Here is a 25,310-nt window from a genome sequence, read left to right on the forward strand (position 1 = left end):
AAAAAATCCATGAGTTGAAATTCAATACGGGCACTAACCATGAAAATATCTGAAGGTAGGTGAAACTACGTGCTTCACGTGTTGCTTGTTGAGGTAGTTTGTCAAAATAAATGATTTGACAAATACATCTTGAGTGATAGTAGGTAATTGAGGTTAATGGAGTTGTGTTGATTTGGACTTTCTAAAGGCCAAGAAAGGTGAAAGAGTTAAGCATAAGGAATAGGTCTTACGAGCAGAATCCTGAATTAAAATCTGCAACTTTAACTCTAACGTTTGCCTAAAATCAATAGGAGATCAATTTGAAAGTCACGTACAAAATGTTTTAAGTCCGATTTTGGCCATACGGTACTGCTGTTTTGTTTAGTAGGCTACTGTACGCTGCAGTCCTATGAAATGGTGGTCAGATGCAGTTTCCCCTAGGTACAGATCTAGGATCAGCTTCTCTTCCCCTATCCTTACCTTAACCATTAGTAGGGAAAAAGCTGGGAAACTGACCCAAGATCAGCATCTAGGAGCAACTTCACCCTACTTCTGGTCAGAAATCTGGGGGCTCTGCAGATAATAAACTTGAACTGGAGTTCAAAGTTGGGGGTTCAAAGGTTGAGGGCTCTGTCACTCATGATCACACATGCACGCAAAACTCCAGGTCTCTTTTTTCCTCGTTCCATTTTGTTATATAAAAAAATAGTGCAATTATTTTCAACAATTATATAAATAACTCTAAAATCGTGCTTTTTAACTTTGTTTTTCCGTTTCTATATACGTGTATATATGTTTACACACATACATTGATACATATACATACGGATGTATATGTATAGATAGCACAATGTTAAACACATTTGAGTTGGCACCCCAACAGATGACCGTTTTCACTTTTATTTCTAGAGCAGACAAAAAAATAAAAAACAAAAAAATGTATTTTTCTCTTTAGAATCCATGTTTACAAAAATACCCCTGCTCACACTCTCCTCTCTTATGATACATATTGCAGACTTCTTTTCTTTTTCTCCAGATAAACAGTCTTGAATCTTGTGCAAACATCTCTTTAAAAAAGATCCAGAAAAAAATTAAGAGCATTTGCACACGGGAACTCCTGAACTTGTCTGTCCAAAGACCCAAAGACAGTACTAAAATCGACTGGACAAGACCCAAAGTACAATACTAAACTCAGATGGGTCCAGATAGTACAGCAAGATAGCCATAAAGCACTACAGTGGGAAAAGTACTGTACTCAATTGACCTCAAAGGACTCTCTATTCCAGTGCACATGTTGATACACAGACCCAGTCAGCTGTCAATCATGTGTTTCCATGGATGCCAACGCTGACCACCACACCGCTAAGCTTACTCACCCTTTGATGTGGATTAATGAGCGACGGGGGTGCCTACACTGTGGCCAACTGGGTCATGAGCCGAGGCTAACTAGGGCTAACATATGAGCTTCGATCTGGCAACCCGTGAGAGCCTGAATCTGGCAACCTGATACAAGATTGCTATCAATGCACTGTACAAGCCTGTACACGGACAGCACACAAAGCTAGACGGGGTTAGGTGGCGGATCACTAAAAGAGCCATCTGCATCTAAAAAAAGGAAGACCTGGTCATTCTAAAAGACTCTGGGAGCAACTAAGGATAAACTACAAGGAGATAATTGACTAGAAATGATGCAAAAGGGATACAAAAACAAAATAAACCTAAATACAAAATAAAATAAAAAATGTAACTCTTTTTTTGTTTTCGCATTTGTCAATATAGAAAAAAAGCTGTAAGCACGGAGACAACAAAGAACAAGTAAATATTTATACAAAGTAAGTCAGGGGCGACGGTTGTCAGTTATGACGGTGACCGGGGGGGGGGTAAAGTTCAGAGGGGAGGCATTTCTTTTTTTTTGCGTCTGCCTCCCCGTCACCCCATGTCGACCTCCCCTCCCCAACCCTGCCTGACACCAACAGTTCAGCTGAAGTGCGCAGAGAAAGAAATAAACAGCCGATACCAACACTGCCGTCACACTTGCCGAGGCTTCTGCTTCTCCTTTTTGTTGCGTGCGTTCCTGCTCTCCAAGCTGCCCAGGTGGGCCTGCTGGAGTATCCCATGGAGCAGCGAGGGACCCGGGCTTCCTAACCCGCCTCCGCCCCCCATGCCCCCACTGCCACTGGAAGTCTGGTGGTGGTGCCTGGGCAGGGAAGAGGGGTGGTAGTAGTGCCCTATAACCTCACTATAAGTCGGCGGCGCCCCTTCCACTCGGCTGGAGTAGGCCTGTGCGGATGTGGCTACAGTGGTAGCACTGACTCCTGCATTGAGGCTGGGCGGCGGGCACAGGGAGGTATCGAGGAGGTGGCTGTCGTAGACAGTGCGGTTGGGGGGCGCGCGCACCGACTCCCTGTTAAGCTCCAGCTGCTGCTCGGGGTCGCGAAGCTGCAGGGTGCAGGGGCCCTGGTAGGGCGGGGGCTCCTCGCCGTCCGACAGCGATATGGTGGGCGGCAGGTCAATGATGGCATGGGGCAGGTAGGGGTAGGTGGGCTGGAAGCGGGCCAGACGCTCCCTCTGCAGGTAGGAAGGGCCGCGGTCCGGGGGCCGGGGGGTGTACACCTGCTGCTGTAAGGGAGGAGTAGAGGGAGTTAGCACAAACACACATATTTGGTCATTCATTTTTGTGATTATTTTGATGAAATTGACAACTTGTATTTGGATGCAATGCACTTAAAATAATTGAGGATAACAAAAAAAGTTGAACAACTTATTTCCATTGTGGTCCTTTTGTTCAGAACACTCTTTTTATCCACAGTGACAAAAATAGTGTGTGAAGGTATATTGAGTGAGAGTATATTGACAGGGGGCCGAGCAACCATTCAAAACAATACAGCACCATCGTTGTCATCTCTTTGCTATGAACATCAATAAACACCCATAGCCTCTCTGCTCTTATATCAGAGGACAAATCCATAATACATTTCCGCCCATTTGGGATGAATTTTAGGTCCCTGGGTTTAGGGATGACCCCTATAGATGTAAAGTCTTAATGGCTAAACAAGATTACCCATAATCGCCCTTACCTCGCTCATTCCACTGGTGGACCCTGGGCCGTCTGAGGACCACAGACTCCCATCCTGAGAGAGCGATGGCGAGGTGCAAGGAGAAAGACAGAGAGAGAAGAATTTATCATTCACTGGATACCATGTTGTGCAACTAAGTGGAGTACTTACCTTTCCAGCCAAAGAGCCAACCACCTTTGAGCATAGGGTGAAGGTGATGAGATCAACCCCAGAGCCAGACAGAGTAAGGTATACTTGTATAGCATCTCTTAATAGGCAGAACCCAAGGGCTAATACTGGAGTGCCTTTGTAAACTTCCTGTCCTTCTATCTGAGCCTTTTTCTCTACACCTAGATGGGCTGTGAATTGGACAAGAGCTACATGTACTGTTCGAGTGCTCTTCACACAAGCAATCCTAAACAAACACACAGCCAGACACTGACCGTGACACAGAAAGCTCTGTCATCTCTGACTCATACCCCCTCCTGCAGAGTACACAGACGTCTGCCTAGCCCAAAACACACACGCACACACGGCATCATTCCCCACATCTCCTAACGAATGAATCACAGGCTAGGTGATTCAGAAAGCAGCAGTGTGTGTGGGTGATTCAGAAAGCAGTAGTGCAGTCATATGGTTTTGGAATCTTCAGATAACTGCACTGGGCGATGTGGCAGACATGTGGCAGACAACCTGTCTCCCATAAGCCTCTGACAAAGACACACAAAGAAAGAAACACCAGACATTAAAACGAGTATACAAAACATTACATAGACTGACCAGGTGAAAGCTATGATCCCTTATTCACTTGTTAAATCCACTTCAATAAAGAAGGATTTGTAAGCCTTGAGACATGGATTGTGTATGTGTGCCATTCAGTGGGTGAATGGGTAAGACAAAATATTTAAGTGTCTTTGAACAGAGTATGGTAGTAGGTGCCAGGCACACCGGTTTGTGTCAAGAACTGCAACGCTGCTGGGATTTTCACACTCAACAGCTTCCTGAGTGTATCAACAAAGATCCAGCACATGAAGGACATCTAGCCAACTTGGCACAACTGTGGGAAGCATTGGAGTCAACTAGGGCTGTCCCCGACTAAAACAAATCTTGTTCGATTGTTAAACATTTTTAAACGTGTATTTGTCCATAAACGGTGCATTCAGAAAGTATTCAAACCCCTTGACCTTTTCCACATTTTGTTATGTTACAGCCTTATTCTAAAATGGATTAAATCGTGTCTCCCCCCCCCATCAATCTACACACAATACCCCATAATGACGAAGCAAAACCTGTTTTTTTAATACATTTTTGCAAATGTATGTATGTATATATATATATATAAATAAATCACGCTACAAACTATCATCACCATGTCCTTAAGGAAATCACAAATATTATGGACACAGAAATAATGGATATTTGGAAACTAAAAAACCCTGACCTAGTGAGAGATACATGGAGGAGACTTAATCAAGCTAGTCGTCTTGACTACTTTATTTTCTCTTTCTCTCTTGCATCAAATGTTGAAAAAGTATTGATAGGAGACAGAATGCGATCGGATCATCATCCAATTGGCCTTCACAATAACTGTTACAGAATTTCCACGTGGACAGGAATATTGGAAATTTTATCAAAGTTTACTGGAGGACAATGTAATATTTATAACTGAATTTTGTCAGTACAATATAGGTTCAATAAATCTCCTTAAAGTTTTGGATACCTTTAAATGTATGTGCAGAGGTCATTCAATTAAAAATGTATCAATAAAAAAAAGCAGTTTCTGTCCAAAGAGCCAAGACCAACAAGGGAAATACATGAAATAGTACAGGTAGATCAAAATAAAAACGATTACTAGAGATTCAAAATAAGTTGGAGGAAAAACAAAAAGAACTGGAGGAACTTATTCAAGAACGATCTAATGTAATCTATTACAAAAATAAAACAAACTGGATGGAATATGGGAAAAAAAAGCACCAAATTCTTCCCGAATCTCCAACACAGGAATGCTACCAAAAATAATTAGCAGATACTCGTTATTATGATTCTACAAATTATATTTTAAAAGAGGAAGCTAAATATTTGAAGCAGATGTTCTCTATTCTGTCTCATCCTCAACCTCTGAATGATGATTACTGTAAGGAATTATTTGCAAATACAAAAAAATTAAAATTAACTAAATGTACAAAAAGGATCAGTGCGAAGACTAAATTACAGATGAAAAACTTTGAGGCTATAAAATCCTTTCAGTCTGGAAAACCCCCAGGGCTTGATGGCATACCGGTAGAGGTATATCAAGCCTTTTTTGATATTCTCAAAGCTTCATTGTTAGCTTGTTTTAACTACTCCTATAGAAATGGTAGTCTGTCAGGTACTCAGCAGAAAGGTCTGATTTCACTATTATTAAAACAAGACCCCGATGGCAAATATAAAGATCCAGTCTATCTAAAAAAAAAACTGGAGGCCTTTTACCCTGCAATGTTTTTGCAAAAATACTAGTGAAATGCAGAGCACTTTTTTTTACCAGGTATTGTTCATCCTGATTAGACCGGTTTTCTACACGGACAATACATTGGAGATAATATACGACAACTACTAGAGATAAAAGAACAACATGAAACATCTAAGAAGTCAGGCCAGGTGTTATTGGATTTTGAAAAGGCCTTTGATAAAGTAAGAACAGAATGTATTTATAAATGCCTGGATTTTTCCAATGTTGGTGATTCTCTTATATAATGGGTAAAAGTAATGTAAAATAGTAAATACCAGCTACTTCTCAGAGAGTTTTAAATTGTCAAGAGCAGTTAAACAAGGGTGTCCGCTGTCACCATATCTATTCGCTATGGCTATCGAAATGTTAGTTAATAAAATCAGATCAAATAACAACTCTCCTTCCATGGCCTCCAACCGCTCTTAAACGCAAGTAAAACTAAATGCATACTGTTCAACCGATCGCTGTCCACACCTGCCCACCCGCCCAGCATCACTACTCTGGACAGTTCTGACTTAGAATATGTGGGCAACTACAAATACCTAGGTGTCTGGTTAGACTGTAAACTCTCCTTCCAGACTGACATAAAGCATTTCCAATCCAAAATGAAATCTAGAATCGGCTTCTATTTCGCAAAAAGCATCTTTCACTCATGCTGCCAAACATACCCTCGTAAAACTGACTATCCTACCGATCCTTGACTTAAACGATGTAATTTACAAAATAGCCTCCAACACTACTCAGCAAATTGGATGCAGTCTATCACAGTGCCATCCGTTGTCACCAAAGCCCGAAAAACTACCCACAAATGCGACCTGTATGCTGTCATTGGCTGACCCTCGCTTCATATTCGTTGCCAAACTCACTGGCTCCAGGTCATCTATAATTATTTGCTAGGTAAAGCCCCGCCTTATCTTAGCTCACTGGTCACCATAGCAGCACCCACCCGTAGCACGCGCTCCAGCAGGTATATTTCACTGGTCATCCCCAAAGCCAATTCCTCATTAGGCCTCCTTTCCTATCAATTCTCTGCTGCCAATGACTAGAACGAACTGCAAAAATCACTGAAGTTGGAGACTCATATCTCCCTCACTAGCTTTAAGCACCAGCTGTCAGAGCAGCTCACAGATCACTGCAGCTGTACATAGCCCATCTAAATACCTCATCCCCATACTGTTATTTATTTAATTTATTTTGCTCCTTTGCACCCCAGTATCTCTACCTGCACACTCATCTTCTGCACATCTATCACTCCAGTGTTTAATTGCTATATTGTAATTTTTTCGCCACTATGGCCTATTTTCCACCATAATTTGCAAATAAATTCATAAAAAAATCATACAATGTGATTTTCTGGATTTTTTTTCTCATTTTGTCTGTCATAGTTGAAGTGTACCTATGATGAAAATTACAGGCCTCTCGTCTTTTTAAGTGGGAGAACTTGCACAATTGGTGGCTGACTACATACTTTTTTGCCCCACTGTATATACCTCTCTATTTATGGAAATATTGCCCTGATTAACTTTTTAGTCATATCTTAGTTTACTCACTTACCTATGGCGCTGCCTACTCCTGGTGATTCATTTTTCAAATCATATGAGCAAAAAATATTACGCTTTATCTGGGATGCTAAACCAGGCAAAATAAAGTGTACCTTATCTATATAATGAATATGAACTGAGTGGGTTGAGATTATTAAATATAAAAGCACTAAACCTCTCTCTAAAAGCTTCACTTATACAAAAGTTTTACTTGAACCCTAATTGGTATATTACTAAGAAAAGCTCATCTATTGTTTAAAAATTGCCCTTTTGTCTTTGTGCAGATTGCCACGTCTCATTTTCGATTAATTGAAAATGAAACATTTTTCAAAGTATCTCTCTTTTTCAAACAAGCATCGCAGAGCTGGCTACAATTCCAAATTAATTCCCTTGAAAAGATAAAACAAATATTCCAACAAATATTATGGCTGACCTCAAATGTGCTGGTTGATAAAAGACCTGTGTTTATGAATGTTTGAAAAGGGTATTTTATTTTGTTTTTAAATTATATTGTAAATTGGAATGGTAGCGTTATGTCTTTCATGGAGTTATTATACTTGTATGGGAAGGTCTGCTCAATCCAAGATTACAACCAATTGATTACATCATTACCCCAAAACTAGGCAGGTGCCAGCGGGAGGAGGTAGGGGAATGCTCATCCAGAAGCGGCGCTCCTAGTGGCTGGGGACTTTAATGCAGGCAAATTTCACTAATTTCTAACAGCATGACACATGTGCAACCAGATGAAAAAAAAACTGTAGACAACCTTTACTCCACACACAGGGAAGCATACAAAGCTCTCCCTCGTCCTCCATTTGGCAAATCTGACCATAATTCTATCCTCTTGATTCATGTTTACAAGCAAAAACTAAGGCAGAAAGTACCTGTGACTCGTTCAATTTTGAAGTGGTCAGATGATGCGGATGTTACGCTACAGGACTGTTTTGCTAGCACAGACTAGAATACATTCCGGGATTCATCCAAAGGCATCGAGGAGTATACCACCTCAGTCATCGGCTTCATCAATAAGTGCATTGACAACATCGTCCCCCTAGTGATCGTACCTACAAATCCCAACCAGAAGCCATGGATTACAGGCAACATCCGCATCGAGCTAAAGGCTAGAGCTGATGCTTTCAAAGAGCGAGACACTAATCCGGACGCTTATAAAATATCCCGCTATGCCCTCAGACGAACCATCAAACAAGCAAAGTGTCAATACAGGATTAAGTTAGAACCCTACTACACCGGATCTGATGATAGCAAAAAGCTTGGAGCACCTTAAATTAAATTCTGGGAAAAAAGGCAAACTCAGCATTCATTGAAACAGATGGCTAATTCATCACAAAGCCAACTGATATTGCCAACTACTTTAAAGATTTTTTTCATTGGCAAGATTAGCAAATTTAGGCATAACATGCAATAAATGCTGACACTACACATCCAAGTATAACTGACCAAATTATGAAAGACAAGCAGTGTAATTTTAAAATCTGTATAGTTAGTGTGGAAGAGGTGAAAAATTGATTGTTGTCTATCAACAATGACAAGCCACCGGGGTCTGATAACTTGGATGCAAAATCACTGAGGATAATAGCGGATGATACTGCCACTCCTATTTGCCACATCTTCAATTTAAGCCTACTAGAAAGTGTGTGCCCTCAGGCTTAGAGGGAAGCAAAAGTCATTCCGCTACCTAAGAATAGTAAGGCCCCCTTTACTGGAAAAAATGGTGTTTGACCAGATACAATGCTATTTTACAGTAAACAAATTGACAACAAACTTTCAGCATGCTTATAGAGGAGGACATTAACAAGCACAGCACTTACACAAATGACTGATGATTGGCTGAGAGAAATTGACGATAAAAAGATTGTGGGGGCTGTTTTGTTTCAGTGCGGCCTTTGACATTATGGATCATAGTCTGCTGCTGGCAAACCTTGTGTTATGGCTTTACACCCCCTGCTATATTGTGGATAAAGAGTTACCTGTCTAACAGAACACAGAGGGTGTTCTTTAATGGAAGCCTCTCCAACATAATCCAGGTAGAATCAGGAATTCCTCAAGGCAGCTGTCTAGGCCCATTACTTTTTTCAATCTTTACTAATGAATTTCCACTGGCTTTGAGAAAAGCCAAAGTGTCTATGCGGAATACTCAACACTATACATGTCAGCTACTACAGCAACTGAAATGACTGAAACACTTAAAGAGTTGCAGTTAGCTTCAGAGTGGGTGGCAAGGAATAAGTTTGTCCTAAATAGTTCTAAAACTAAAAGCATTGTATTTGGGACAAATCATTCACTAAACCTCAACTACATCTTGTAATAAATAATGTAGAATTTGAGCAAGCTGAGGTGACTAAATTGCTTGGAGTTACCCTGGATTGTAAACTGTCATGATCAAAACATATTGATACAACAGTAGCTAAGATGGGGAGAAGTATGTCCATGATAAGGCACTGCTCTGCCTTCTTGACAGCACTGTCAACAAGGCAGGTCCTACAGGCCCTAGTTTTGTCACACCTGGACTACTGTTCAGTAGTGAAGTCAGGTACCACAAAGAGGAACCCCGGATAACTACAATTGGTTTAGAACAGGGCAGCACGGCTGGCCCTTAAAATGTACACAGAGCTACCATTAATAATATGCATGTACATCTCCCATGGCTCAAAGTGGAGGGGAGATTAACTTCATGACTACTTGTTTTTGTAAGAAGTGTTGACATGCTGAATGCACTGAGGTGTCTGTTTAAGCTACTAGCACACAGCTAGTACACCCATGCATACCCCACAAGACATGCCATCAAAGGTCTCTTCACAATCCCCAAGTCAAGAACAGACTATGGGAGGCGCACAGTACTACATAGAGCCATGGCTACATGGAACATCTTTTCCCCCTCAGGAGACATTTGGCATGGGTCCCCAGATCCTCAAAAAGTTCTACAGCTGCACCATTGAGAGCATCCTGACCGGTTGCATCACTGCCTGGTATGGCAACTGCTCGGCATCTGACCGTAAGGCGCTAGAGAGGGTAGTGCGTACGGCCCAGTATATCACTGGGGCCAAGCTTCCTGACATCCAGGATCTATACAGGCGGTGTCAATGGAAGGCCCAAAAAATGGTCCAAGACTCCAGTCACCCAAGTCATAGACTGTCCTCTCTGCTACCACACGGCAAGCGGTGCCGGAGCAACAAGTCTAGGATCAAAAGGCTCCTTAACAGCTTCTACCCCCAAGCCATAAGACTGTTGAACAACGAATCAAATGGCCCACCGGACTATTTACATTGACCACCCCCTTTGTTTTCACACTGCTTGCTACTCACTGTTTATTATCTATGCATAGTCACTTTACAAATGACCTCGACTAACCCGTACCCCTGCAATGATTAGGTACCGGTACCCCCTGTATATAGCGTCATTATTGTTTTGTACATTTATTGTGTTACTTTTGGATTGATTCGATGTTTTAACTATTTCTTGAACTGCATTGTTGGTTAGGGGCATGCAAGTAAGCATTTCATGGTAATGTTGTATTCGGCTCATGTGAAAAATAACATTTGATTAGAACTGGTCTGTCTGCCCAATATAAAGGATCAAAACGGGCAGAGGAATAAAAAATAGCATAAATAGGAATACCAGTTTCATTTGAGGACAAGGATGTTGACAGCTGTGCCATAAGGATTGCTAAATAGCTGGGAAGAGATTTTTGATGTACCGATTCCATGGTACAGGGTGTATGAGTTGATATACACTGCTCCAAAAAATAAAGGGAACACTAAAATAACATGCTAGATCTGAATGAATGAAATATTCTTAAATACTTTTGCTTTACATAGTTGAATGTGCTGATAACAAAATCACACAAAAATTATCAATGGAAATGCCACCTCACACCATGACTGACCCACCGCCAAACCGGTCATGCTGGAGGATGTTGCAGGCAGCAGAAAGTTCTCCACGGCGTCTCCAGACTGTCACGTCTGTCACGAGTTGTCAGTGTGAACCTGCTTTCATCTGTGAAGAGCACAGGGCGCCAGTGGCGAATTTGCCAATCTTGGTGTTCTCTGGCAAATGCCAAACGTCCTGCACGGTGTTGGGCTGTAAGCACAACCCCCACCTGTAGACGTCAGGCCTTCATTACCACCCTCATGGAGTCTGTTTCTGACCGTTTGAGCAGACACATGCACATTTGTGGCCTGCTGGAGGTAATTTTGCAGGGCTCTGGCAGTGCTCCTCCGGCTCCTCCTTGCACAAAGGCGGAGGTAGCGGTCCTGCTGCTGGGTTGTTGCCCTCCTACGGCCTCTCTTCCACGTCTCCTGATGTACTGGCCTGTCTCCTGGTAGCGCCTCCATGCTCTGGACACTACGCTGACAGACACAGCAAACCTTCTTGCCACAGCTCGCATTGATGTCCCATCCTGGATGAGCTGCACTACCTGAGCCACTTGTGTGGGTTGTAGACTCCGTCTCATGCTACCACTAGAGTGAAAGCACCGCCAGCATTCAAAAGTGACCAAAACATCAGCCAGGAAGCACAGGAACTGCGAAGTGTTGCTTCCTAAGTGGACAGTTTGATTTCACAGAAGTGTGATTGACTTGGAGTTACATTGTGTTGTTTAAGTGTTCCCTTTATTGTTTTGAGCAGTGTATGATGTTGCTATGGATGGTTACAATGTGTTTAGGGATGATAGGAAAGGCAAAGGTGGTGGTGTTGCTATTTACACAAATAATCTTATTTGTGTGTCTCTGTTAAAGGCTACTTCCAGTCCTAAACAATTTGAATTGTTGGCTTTAAATCTGCAGTTGTTTCAACTTAAGAAAAACAGTTATAGGAATCTATCATCCACCTTCCGCCAAAAAAAATTGTACTAAACAAACTCACTGACTTAATTGCCATTTCTATTACACCGGAGGTGTTGATTGCTGGAGATTTTAATCTTGCATGGAGAACGCAGGATGCTGATTGCCTAAATGATTTTTGTACTAATCTAAATTTGACCCAGCTGATTGCAGAGAAATACGCTGGGAGTGGGGTATTTGCGTTGGATATTAGTGACCACTGTCCTATTGCATATGTCAGGGATATATGGACGCCTTGATCCAAACCTTGTTTTATCAACAAGATACATGAACAGGCCTTTTTTGTGACCTTTATTTTGGTGACTTTGATTGTATTGCATCTATACCTGACCCAGAGTTGGCTCTTAACCACTTCTCAAATGTTTTCATTTGTATTGTAGATTAACATGCTCCCTTAATAAAAAATGTGAACAAAATTTTTTTAATCTTGCCCTTGGTTCAGTCCAGAGCTATCTGAAGTCATATACACAACAGAGATGCTGCCTAGGCCAAAGCTATATTCACAGACTCCCAGACACAGACTGGCAGTCTTTTAGGCGGTTGAGAAATCTGTGTGTAAAACTAGTTAAAAAAGCAAAATCAGATTATTATGTTAATATACTATCTGAATGTACCGGGAACCCAGCTAAATTTTGAAAAGCTGTTAAATGACTGAAGGGTTGTATCCCCTCTTCTCTCCCCCAATAAATTAATTTAGATTCTGGCCCTATTACTGACTAAATTGATATCATTAATGCATTTAATCGCCATTTTATCTCTGCAGGCATTATATTTGAATATATTTCAAAGCCAGCTCTTGAAAAGAGTAGTTTGGATGTAGATGGTGAAAGTCTATTGAATGATACTGAAAATGCTAGTCAGGAGTTTTTTTGTTAACATTATACCCCCAAAAATCCACAGGGGCTAATAATTTGGATCCTGGTCTGCTTAAGTGTGCAACACCCCTTATTGCTGGCTCAGGAGCCCACATTTTCAATTTAACATTATCAGGAAGTATTCCAAAAGCTTGGAAATCCACACGTTCTGCCACTCCATAAGGGTGGTGATGCAAATGATCTTGAAAACTATCGCCCCATTTCAAGACTACCTTGTTAAGCTAAAATTCTTGAATACATGGTTAATGTACAACTTCATCCTTTTTATCTGACAATTGTATTCTTAATATAAACCAATCTGGGTTTAGGCCTGGGCATAGTACTACCACAGCAACCACGCTAGTTGCTAATGATCTTGTCAATGCCTTGGATGTTAAAAAGAGCTGTGCTGCCTTGTTTATTGATCTGTCAAAGGCGTTCGACACTGTTGATCATTCTGTTTTGCTGAAGAAATGATCAAGAGTAGGCCTGGGATATACAGCCTGTTTATGGTTTCAGAATTATCCTAGCGACAGAACTCAGGCCATCTTGATAGGTGGGGTTAAATCAGAATTTCTTGAGATTCAAAAAGGTTTTCGCCAGGGTTCAATTTTGAGTCCATTATTGTTCACTTTGTTAGTTATTTTAGCAAATTATCCTTCCTAACGCATATAACAAATCTGACTAAGGAGCTAAGTTCCAATATATATTTTTTATATCGAAATAAATCATGCCTTAGTATTAAAAATAGGAGAAATATTGTTAAAGCAACGCTTCTCCCTGTATTGGAATTTTGGTGAAATTGTTTACATGCATACGGCAACCTCTGTTTTAAAACCCTTGGACGCAGTCTACCATTGTGGAATATGTTTTATCACAGGGACAATTTCAGGACTCATCATTGTAGTCTGTATACAAATGTGGGATGGGCCTCACTGTCTAAGAAGAGAGCTGAATTCTCATTTACTTATTTACAAAGTAATCTTACAGAAACTCCCTCCATATGTAACTTCATTAATTAAGATAAGAATAATAAGTTACCAAACCCGTTCACAGGAATGGATAACACTAGAGATCCCTTCAGTCTCCACAGACATAGGAAAATCCACATTTAGTTTTTTGCACCTAATTTGTGGAACAATATGCAGAGTTCACTGCAGCTAGATGTACTGGTGCCACTCAGGTAGTTTAAATTATTGATTGAGAACCTCTATGTAGTTGAATGTGATTGCTTTTATTAAATGTTTATTTTTGTTAATTGTGTACTGAATTATATTGTTTTATACACGTGTATGTTTTAATATTCTGGTTTTATTGTAATGTGTACAGGGCTCTCTTGTCAAATATGTTTAATCTCAATGTGACTCCCTGTTGAAATCAAGGTTAAATAAAAATAAGATTCAAGACATCGTGCTTTTCAGCTAAAATTATTATACAGAATTCTTGCCACCAACAGAATGTTGAATATTTGGGGCATGCAATCATTGCAGCTCTGCAGATTTTGTTGTAAAATTATTGTACAGAATTCTTGCCACCAACATGATGTTGAATATTTGTGGCTTGCAATCATTGCAGCGCTGCAGATTTTGTTGTAAGGATACAGAATCAATAGACCATTTGTTTTGGTATTGCCCTCAGGTAGCCTGTTTCTGGTCTCCGGTTCAGGAATGGCTGAAAATGCATAACATTGATCGAAAATTGACCCTAGAAATAGTATTGTAGGGAGATCTAGAGAGACCTGGTCAGTCAATCACTAATACTCTTAGTTCAAATATTTATCTTCAACTCATAATCTGTGGATTCTGTTCGATTTAATAGATTCAAATTGTATGTTAAAACACTACAGCATAGTTGAAAGATATATGGTGCATGGAAATCAAAAGAGGGTGGCCAGCAGAGATCGGTGGGATGGGCTGAAGGAAGCTGAGGGTTGGGATGTGGAATTGGAGACAAGTGAGAGTGGAGTTGCTGGGCAAAAGGGGGGGTACAACTCAATATTAAGGTGTTCCTAATGTTTGCTATACTCAGTATATTATATACCGAGTATACAGTTGAAGTCGGAAGTTTACACACACTTTACCCAAATACATTTAAACTCAGTTTTTCACAATTCCTGACATTTATTCCCAGTAAAAATTCCTCGTCTTAGGTCAGTTAGACCCATTTACGACCAAGCTTTACCTTCCTGACTGATGTCTTGAGATGTTGCTTCAATATATTCACGAAATTTTCATTCCTCATGATGCCATCTATTTTGTGAAGTGCACCAGTCCCTCAAGCAGCAAAGCACCCCCACAACATGATGCTGCCACCCCCGTGCTTCATGGTTGGAATGGTGTTCTTCGGCTTGCAAGACTACCCCTTTTTCCTCCAAACATAATGATGGTAATTATGGCCAAACAGTTCTATTTTTGTTTCATCAGACCAGAGGACATTTCTCCAAAAAGTACCATCTTTGTCCCCATGTGCAGTTGCAAACCGTAGTCTGGCTTTTTTATGGCGGTTTTGGAGCAGTGGCTTGTTCCTTGCTGTGGGGCCTTTCAGGTTATGTTGATATAAGACTCGTTTTACTGTGGATACAGATACTTTTGTACCCGTTTCCTCCAGCATCTTCACAAGATCCTTTGCTGTTGTTCTGGGATTGATTTGCACTTTTCGCACCAAAGTACGTTCATCTCTAGGAGACAGAACGCATCTCCTTCCTGAGCAGTATGATGGCTGCGTGGTCCCATGGTGTTTATCCTTACGTACTGTTTGTACAGATGAACGTGGTAATTTCAGGCTTTTGGAAATTGCTCCCAAGGATGAACCAGACTTGTGGAGGTCTACAATTTTTTTTCTGAGGTCATGGCTGATTTATTTTGATTTTCTCATGATGTCAAGCAAAGAGCCACTGAGTTTGAGGGTAGGCCTTGAAATACATCCACAGGTACAACTCCAATTGACTCAAATGATGTCAATTAGCCTATCAGAAGCTTCTAAAGCATGACAATTTTCTGGAATTTTCCAAGCTGTTGAAAGGCACTGTCAACTTAGTGTATGTAAACGTCTTACCCACTGGAATTGTGATACGGTGAATTATAAGTGAAATAATCTGTCTAAACAATTGTTGGAAAAATTACTTGTGTCATGCACAAAGTAGATGTTCTAATCGACTTCCCAAAACTATAGTTTGTTAACAAGAAATTTGTGTATTTAAACTTCCGACTTCAAATGTATATTATCTTTTCTGCATACTTTATATCTGGTATAGTTATTTAAATATGCACTATGCAGAAACAGTACTGCCATTTCCTGGTTGCAAAAAATGTAATGGTTCGCCTAATTTTAGTTTATGTGACATTGTGCAATGATTCTCTACACCATCTAAACCGCTGTGAAATATATTTTCCACAACCAAAAATATTGTATTTTCAGCTGTTTAAAGCTGGTGTAGAAAACCAAAAGCATAGAAGTAGCACACACAGAACAGATCTACAGCTTCTTAGACTGGCTTTCAATGAGAATGACAGATCTATAATACACATTTCTATGTGAATTTGCCCAGGTCACCCAAAAAGTTACATATTGCAGCTTTAAGTTAACACTGAAAGTGTTGTGTCCATCCGGAAAATGTGCAATGCACCAAAATGTGTATCCCGCGACCTTTATCTCTTTCCCTGCCTTGACCCACAAGTGGGTCCCAACCCACAGTTTGGGAAGCACTGGTTAAGGCTGCATACTGGTCTGTGTGGCGGCTGTCAAGTAAAGTATATTCCCTGGTCAGTGAGATGTAATTATCAAGTACTTATAGGGGCTGTAAAATAGTCTACACCCATGTCTGTGTGGAGGCTGTAAAGTAGACTCCCCACCCTGGTCTGTGTGGGGGCTGTAAAGTAGACTCCCCACCCTGGTCTGTGTGGAGGCTGTAGAGTAAAGTCTACGTTCTGGTCAGTGTAGAGTACTTACTGAGGTCAGTGGTAGTTGGCGCCTGCGAGCCTGGCTGTGCCTGGAGATGAAGGAGCGTGCTGACAGGCGGTAGTGGTTGAGCAGGCATGTGATCACCACCACCATCACCATCATCACCACCACGATCACCAGGATCTGCACAAACTCCAACTGGGCTGGAGAGAGAAGGGAGAGGTTAGAGCTAGTGGAAGAGTGGAATACTTGATGATTGTATCACCTAAGCTTCATCAACATATCATCAAGTGAGAGGATACTATGTATTGGACCTTCTTTTAGTCTAGCTCCGGTTATTATATTGGATGTGCGTGAAACTCCCTTCATAGAAGAACCCAAGAGGACAGATAGGAGGATATGTACATTGCACAGTTTATTGGGAAAGGGTGTTTGAGACATTTTGGGACCATGGTAATTGAAGACAACTTAGTATTCAGACCCCGTGACTTTTCCACATTGTTACGTTACAGCCTTGTTCTAAAATTTATTAAACGTTTTCTTTTCTTCTCATCAATCTACACACAATACCCCATAATGACAAAGCAAAAACTGGGTTGTAGAAATGTTTGCAAATTTGGAAAAAATAAAAAACTGAAATATCACATTTACATAAGTATACAGACCTGATACTCAGTACTTTGTTGAAGCACCTTTGGCAGCGATTACAGTCTCGAGTCATCTTGGGTATGACACCACAAGCTTGGCATACCTGTATTTGGGGAGTTTCTCCAATTCTTCTCTGCAGATCCTCTCAAGCTTTGTCATACCCAGAGATGTTAGATTGGGTTCAAATCCGACTTTTCCCGAAGCCACTCCTGCATTGTCTAGGCTGTGTGCTTAGGGTCATTGTCTTATTGGAAGGTGAACCTTCGCCCCAATCGGAGGTCCTGAGCACTCTGGAGAAGGTTTTCATCAAGGATCTCTATGTACTTTTCTCCATTCAATCCTGACAAGTCTCCCAGTTCCTGCTGCTGAAAAACATCCCCACAGCATGATGCTGCCACCACCATGCTTCACTGTAGGGATGGTGCCATGTTTTCTCCAGACGTGATGCTTGGAATTCAGGACAAAGAGTTCAATCTTGGTTTCATCAGACCAGAGGTGTGTGCCTTTGAAAATCATGTCCAATCAATTGAATTTACCACAGGTGGGCTGTAACGTAACAAAATGTGGAAAAGTCGAAGGGTCTGAATGCTTTCCGAATGCACTGCAATGTTTGGTAACCCTTCATTTTACAGCCCGGTAATTATTAGACAATAACTAGATAAATATAAAAAGTAAACACATGGTAACTATTTGGTCTAAAACATACTTATTAGGTACCAAACAAGTACGTACTACATACTTACTTAGTAAATACAAAGTAGCAAAATGTAATATATAATAGTCCTCTAAAGTCCCAAAGGTACAAGGTACCCATAATGTAAATACCAAGTAAAAACATCTATGGTATATTGTATTTATTTATTACCATGTACTTACCACATACCTTCAAGTCAATCATCCTGTCTCTGGTAATAAATAAATACAAAATACAAATATCTGCAGATGTTGTTACTAGGTATTTACATAAGTACCTTGTTACTTATAAGGTCCTCTATACTTACCTTTGGCTAAAAGGGGACTGCTATATAATTCAATTTAGTTATTTTTCATTTACTAATGTAGTACTTCCTTGCTTGGTTCCTAGTAAGTATGTGTGGGTAGAGCTGGGATGATAAAGCAAAAATTACAGACACCAACATTGCCCTCCTCCTACCGAAGCATTTGGCTTAGTTCAGTAATATTCAGTGATTTTGCGAAACAATGTTCCTAACTATTTTTTTGTTCTAAAACCATTATTTCTGGTCAACAGTAATAGCCTATGCATTATGTTGATTCCTGCTATGAAAGTATCCGCCTGTCCCTGTTTCACTGTGGGCTGCCCTCTCACGACTGTGCGCACGGAGGAGGGAGAGATGCATTCTGATAAACACAAGCATATGACCATTACTCAAAATGCAATTGCAAGAAAAATACGCTTTTCTTGTTACATCGAGGAGAGTGTCACAGCTGTCTGAGTATATAATGTATTTCTCACCTCTCAATATTGAGTTCATGGCACCACTTTCCAACCGGAGTAGGCTACGTAGTATGATTTTGATGCGCCAGCAGAGCCGAGTGGAACATGCCATTTGCACTGAATAGGCCCACATCAAGTAGCTTAGGCCTAGCACTGGAATGTTTTGTAGGACATTACATTTGCTGATAAATTAATCAATTAGCGTACATGGCTATCTAGCAACAAGATCTTAGAGTTAGAAATTTACTAAGTGTTTTGAGTTCCCACTTTCTCAGGTGGTAAATAGGCCTATGCCAATAGGCCCATGCACAAAGTGGTCTGCAAATTAATCTCTGAAGAGCCCCAAAAGGAATTTGATCATTCTGGATCCTATTTTGACAGGTTGCACATCAACATATCAATGATGCATTCCCGGGATATGTTGAAATAGCTCACTTTTTATAACATAGCATACCATCTCAGTTGTCTTACTTGGCATAAAAATAAATCCTGCTGCATATATTTATTTTATTGATGGATTTACCTTTAGAGTAAAATAGTTACATTTATCTCTATATAACTTTTTGTCCATATCGCCAAGCTATATATTTGGGACCAATATTGTGAAAATTATTTTGAAACATACCCTTAGTATTCGTAACAACTCTTAAAAGTAGGCACATATGATACCCTACTCAATAGAAAAGCCAAACAGGAACTATTTTAAGTACCACATCATCGATGATATGAAAGACATCTCAAGTATTATGACAGGTATGATGTCATTGATGACAACTTATACTGTCATCATGACAGGCTGCTTCCAGTCTTATGTCATGTTTGAATATTATCACCATAGCGCACCACGTGTGCGCGTGTAGTAAAATGAGGAGTTATTGGTCAGCTCAGAGGCTCTATTGATACCGAGACCACGGGAGCTCTTTTCCCAGAAGAGTTCACAACAGTGTCGAGGTAGACAGAGCAATCTTTGTTTGGAGACAGGGCAGGACAACCTGACCTTCCCCTCCCCCCACGTGACCCTGGCAGACGGAGCACACAAACAGACCCAGAAGCAGACAGAGACATACAAATGCAGGACTCCGCGCGCACGCGCACACACACACACTTTCTAACTCAGACATACTTTGTGTTCTTCTCACACTTCAACAGTCAGAGAGAGAGAGAAAGTTCACAGACAGCCCCACATAAAAAATCCAGCAGGGACTTTTGCCCCAAGCAACAACTCAAACCAAACACAGACAGTCTAACTGAGCAGATAAGCAAAGCATAAGCTAACACAGTAGCTTCCTCTGTGAAACAGCCTAAGGTCATTTCCATGTAAAAGCACCAACATATGAAGTTCATAGGAGCATATCAAATTATGTGACAAAATAAAGCTCAGTCTATATTTTGGGGAAATGAAGGCATAGATACAAATTTCTACCATTACCCATCTTACAAATTAATTAAATGGTAGACGTAGAAAGGTGAGTTAAAGATCTGTCTTCTCATTCAAAGAAACTCTAAGATCTGTTCTGTGTGTGTTATTTCTATGCTTCTTGTTCTTAAGTTTCATTTTTGCATATTTTACTTTCAGTTTTGTACACCAGCTTGGTTATGGAAAATATATTTCACAATGGTTTAGATGGTACAATGATTTTCTACACTATACTTACTTGTTTTGTCACAAACTGAAATTAGGCAAACTATTCGAATTTTAGCAATTAGAATAAATCGGAGTGCATCATTAAGCACATTTTTACTCCTGAACGCATTTAGGCTCGGGGTTGAATACTAATTGACTCCAATACCAATTGACTTCAATTTTAATTAATTTGTAAAAAAACAAAAAAAAAAAAAACACATAATTCCACTGACATGGGGTATTGTGTGTAAGGCCAGTGACACATCTCAATTTAAACCCATTTTCAAATCAGGCTATAACACAACAAAATGTGGAAAATGTCAAGGGGTGTGAATACTTTCTGAAGGCACTGTATGTTAAAGATATTTTCAAATGTATATCCCCATGAGGAGAGAGGGTAACAAAAGTACACAGAAGTAACAAGTAATTAGTAAAACATTATTTAAGTGATTAAAGCTCATAATTTTGTTACCAAATCCATAACAGAATTACTGCAATTGAATTGGCTACAATGAGAAATCATAGTAGTCACAAACCAGAGTTGGGTTCCTTCCTTCCTTCCTTCCTTCCTTCCTTCCTTCCTTCCTTCCTTCCTTCCTTCCTTCCACAGGCATACTGTTATGTTCAGCTCATACCTCATTCTTTCTGCAGACATCTTTGAATCTTCATTTTGAGAAGATATTTAACAGTATTTAAGAGTTTTTGGAAAACATGGTCGCATAAACGGAGGGAGATTTTACTGTAATTGTGTTACCAAACTTAGCATCTGCACTGTTCTTCCAGTAAATGTGTTTTTGTGAAATGTACTGTGTCATTTCTTCAAAGTAGTCATTTTGCATAGAGTTGCGTAGTTTGTTAAACTTTGAAAACATTGTTTTTTGTTTTGTATAAGTGAAAAAGCCTCAGTCTCAGTGTAATTCTGTTGTCATGGATTTGCCCCTAACCTATTCTATTCAAAACAACAAAGAGACCAAGCTAGGCAGTGTGCTCATAACCCAGATACTGAAATGCTCTCGCAGGCTAGAGACTTGAAAATAGTTTGTTCCAACATTCCAGAAGTCTTACCAGTGACTATTACACAACCATGTCTGACCTGCAGCAGCATTAAAGGAGAGTTTGCCGTCCTCACACAACAACAAAGGCTTTTATCACGCTAGTTATACACAGACAACCACACAATTGGCAAAGAAACTCAAATTCAAGATAGTCTAGAAAACGAGCTCAATGACTCATCACATTGGACTTTTGACTTGGGGGGAAAAAAACTAATGCACGAAGAGAAAAAACAAACTCCTACAGATTTTACCCAATGATTAAAATCCAAGATAGTAACGATTAATGCACAACTCACCGCTACATTGAGTTTGTACGCAGTTATGGTGGTGGTGGGGACCCCCTGAGACCGGCTGCATCGTGTTACCCCTAATACCTCAACTTTGGCGAGCCCCAACCTGTGTGCTCACTGAGCAGAACGACACACTGCGGCCCGCAAAAGGTCTGCAGCCTTGTCCCCACTTTCTCACACGCATTACTCGACACACACACAATGAGTGTCCCCTACTGCTCCGAACAATGGGGTGCAAAAAAAAGAAAAGATTTCCAAAGGGAGAGGAGAGGGAGAGGGGGAGTGGTGGCACAATCCAGAGAAAGACAGATGGGTCAGAGATGAAGAGAATAATGATGGGAGAGAGACAGAAAGAGGGAGAGAAAGACTAGACAGAATTACCAAAATTACTATGGAAAAGCACATTCATAAATGTTTATACATTTAAGTCAAACGTTTGGACACATCTACTCATTCAAGGATTTTCTTTATTTGTACTATTTTCTACAATTCCACAAATTAACTTAACAAGCCACACCCGTTAATCGAAATGCATTCCGGGTGACTACCTCATGAAGCTGGTTGAGAGAACGCCAAGAGCGTGCAAAGCTGTCAAGGCAAAGGGTGGCTACTTTGAAGAATCTCAAATATAAAACATATTTAGTTTTTTTGGTCACTACATGATTACATATGTGTTATTTCATAGTTTTGAAAATCGTATGTAGAATGTAGAAAATAGTAAAAAATAAATAAAAAACCCTTGAATGAGTAGGTGTGTCCAAATTTTTGACTGGTACTGTATATACACATGCCACATTTATTCACGGCCTAAAATACACAAACTGGAGGATAATACGAATGTATGTTATGAGAAATCATCGTTCCTCGGCCTCATTCCTCAATATTGACTTAAGGTAAATTCACGCTCATAAAACCAAAACACACCCCAACCCTAAACCCGGCTCCCACAAACAAACAGTGTTGTTGCTAGGGTCTCTCTACTAAAGCATCAGGGTTAATATATGGCCAGTGACCTGAGCCAGCGACTATGCAAACCCACTGTCTGGAACGGCCCTGTCAGCTGGCGCACAGCCTTACGCTCTGACATGGTGCCCGGGGGCACGGACACACCAGCATGCACACACAGGGATGAGGCTCCACACAGATGGCAGGGCTAGCAGCAGGGCGACGTAGTGGGGCCAGTGTGTGCCAGGCAGGCAGAGAGGGTGGTAGGACTGCGTAGCTGGGCACATCACTCTCTATTGCCATACAGGCCTCTTTTTTAGAACTGTTAACAACGATGACATAGTGGTAGAGAGTATACTACAAAATAATTGATTCCTCGACTCCTGACACACCGACTCCCGGTGCTGACTCCCATTTCTGAGTGTCAAGAGCGGAATCGACTCCTAAGATTCAGTATTTTTGGAACGGAAGCTGTCCTTCCAAAAACACAATCAAACTTGCATCTTCCATTGTTAGCGAGGGACAGCGAGAGAGGGGGGGGCACAGTATGTCAGAACCAGGCAGACAGAGTCAGAAGCGTGCACTAGGCGTGTCTATTTGCAATCAAAAGCTGTCTCACAATTTGTTGTTTCTTCTTTCAATGTCTTGTAACTTCAGTAAAGCAGTGCATATCACCAATGAATAGGCTAGGATATTGAGATGAGCAAGATGCAACGCTGTCACATAGTCACAACCTGTATCTGCTCATGTGCACAGGTTCGCTTCACACTGTTGACAGCATGGTAGCCAGGTATCAAAACAGTAGAGAAGTTGAGCCTTGCGCTTCAACACTCTTAGTTGATGCGGAAATTGACCCACTATGCTGTATACTTTCTGCATCTACTTTATATCGCTGAGTGTATCTTTTAAATTACAGAACTTTTCCCAGGCCTTTATAGCTAGTTGTGTAATGGAGGCTATATACGCAGGTATATGGTGTATACCCACTTTTATTTCAGTGGGCATTGCATCTACTCACTTCTTAATCCCCTCTGATGAATATAAAATAAAAAAACCTGTGATTTACATTTTTTTTACTCCTTTTTCTCCCCAATTTCGTGGTATTCAATTGGTAGTTACAGTCTTGTCTCATCGCTGCAACTCCCGTACGGACTCGGGAGAGGCGAAGGTCGAGAGCCATGCGTCCTCCGAAACATAACCCAACCAAGTCGCACTGCTTCTTGACACAATGCCCGCTTAACCCGGAAGCCAGCCACACCAATGTGTTGGAGGAAACACCATATACCTGGCGACCGTCACAGGAGTCGCTAGAGCACGATGGGACAAGGACATCCCTGCCGGACAAACCCTCCTCTAACCCGGACGACGCTGGGCCAATTGTGCGCCGCCCCATGGGTCTCCCAGTTTTCTACACAGGGCGTCTTTACTTCACCAAGTGGGCCGTTTGAAAAATTTGAGTATACCCACTTCTCCAGGCACCCCTGTTTCTAGCCTATCGTCTAGTTAAAAAATAATATGTTTATTATGTTTAATAACTGATCCGTGATTTACATTTGGGGGGGGGGGGGGGGATTAATTCATGTTAAGGATCCCTATTTATTTAATTGTTTTAACAGTTAAACATTCACACCACTACCAAGGTCATGGTGTTATTGAGTACCATATATCACAAGGTAGGCCTACATCATATACTAAGCCTAACCTATATCATAGAAACAAATGAAAGCCGCTACATTGTCCACCAGCAACACTGTGTCTTGTAAGAAGTATTTTTTGTATTGCTATTAACAGCCTTTTTAATTATAGACATGAATCCACATTATTCAAGTAGTCCATCTTCTATCTATCTTCTCTGGGTATTTTTAATAGACAAAGCATTGCAAGAGAGGAGAGGAATGTTGTTCTGAGAAAAGCAAGCCTTCATGCTCCTGAAATGGCTTATCTTAAGGAATGCAAATGGGAATGTTCAAAAAGGGATAGTCGGGGGTGGAGGAGAAAATGGCCTCTGAGCAGTTGCTGCCAGACCGAACAGAGAAGAAGTTTACCAAAGCTTTCCAACAAAGCTTCCAGAATAAATCCCTAGGAACAGATTGTGGAAAAAATTGCGCAATGAGGAGACCTTGCGGTTTCCCTTTTTCCGGACCACTGCAACAACTAACACGCACACAAACAGATACACACACTGTTTAACCGTTCAAGAGTTGCTCATAATGCCAGCAGCATACCACCCTGCATCCCACTGCTGGCTTGCTTCTGAAGCTAAGCAGGGTTGGTCCTGGTCAGTCCCTGGATTGGAGAACAGATGCTTCTGGAAGTGGTGTTGGAGGGCCAGGAGGAGGTACCCTTTCCCAACGGCCCAGGGCAATGATTGGGGACATTGCCCTGTGTAGGGTGCAGTCTTTTGGATGGGACGTTAATCAATCAATCAAATTAATTTATAAAGCTCTTTTTTCATCAGCCGATGTCACAAAGTGCTATACCCCTATACCCAGCCTAAAACCCCAAACAGCAAGCAATGCAGATGTAGAAGCACGGTGGCTAGGAAAAACTCCCTACAAAGGCAGGAACCTAGGAAGAAACTTAGAGAAGAAACAGGTTCTGAGGGATGGCCAGTC

General features: G+C 41.0%; 1 protein-coding gene across 1 annotated transcript in view; it reads right to left on the reverse strand.

Annotated features, from left to right (window-relative positions):
- Positions 1-863: 863 nt before the first annotated feature.
- Positions 864-25,310, reverse strand: part of pmepa1 (prostate transmembrane protein, androgen induced 1) — an 81,184-nt gene continuing 56,737 nt past the window's right edge. The window contains exons 2-4 of the mRNA XM_029682665.2: positions 16,726-16,880; positions 3,057-3,110; positions 864-2,598 (exon numbers count right to left, since the gene is read on the reverse strand). Of these exons, the coding sequence (XP_029538525.2) occupies positions 2,008-2,598; positions 3,057-3,110; positions 16,726-16,880 (800 nt within the window). The 3' untranslated portion in view covers positions 864-2,007. The remainder of the gene's footprint in view (positions 2,599-3,056; positions 3,111-16,725; positions 16,881-25,310) is intronic.

Source organism: Oncorhynchus nerka, linkage group LG15 (genome assembly GCF_034236695.1).
Source record: "Oncorhynchus nerka isolate Pitt River linkage group LG15, Oner_Uvic_2.0, whole genome shotgun sequence".
Classification (NCBI taxonomy): Eukaryota; Metazoa; Chordata; class Actinopteri; order Salmoniformes; family Salmonidae; genus Oncorhynchus; species Oncorhynchus nerka.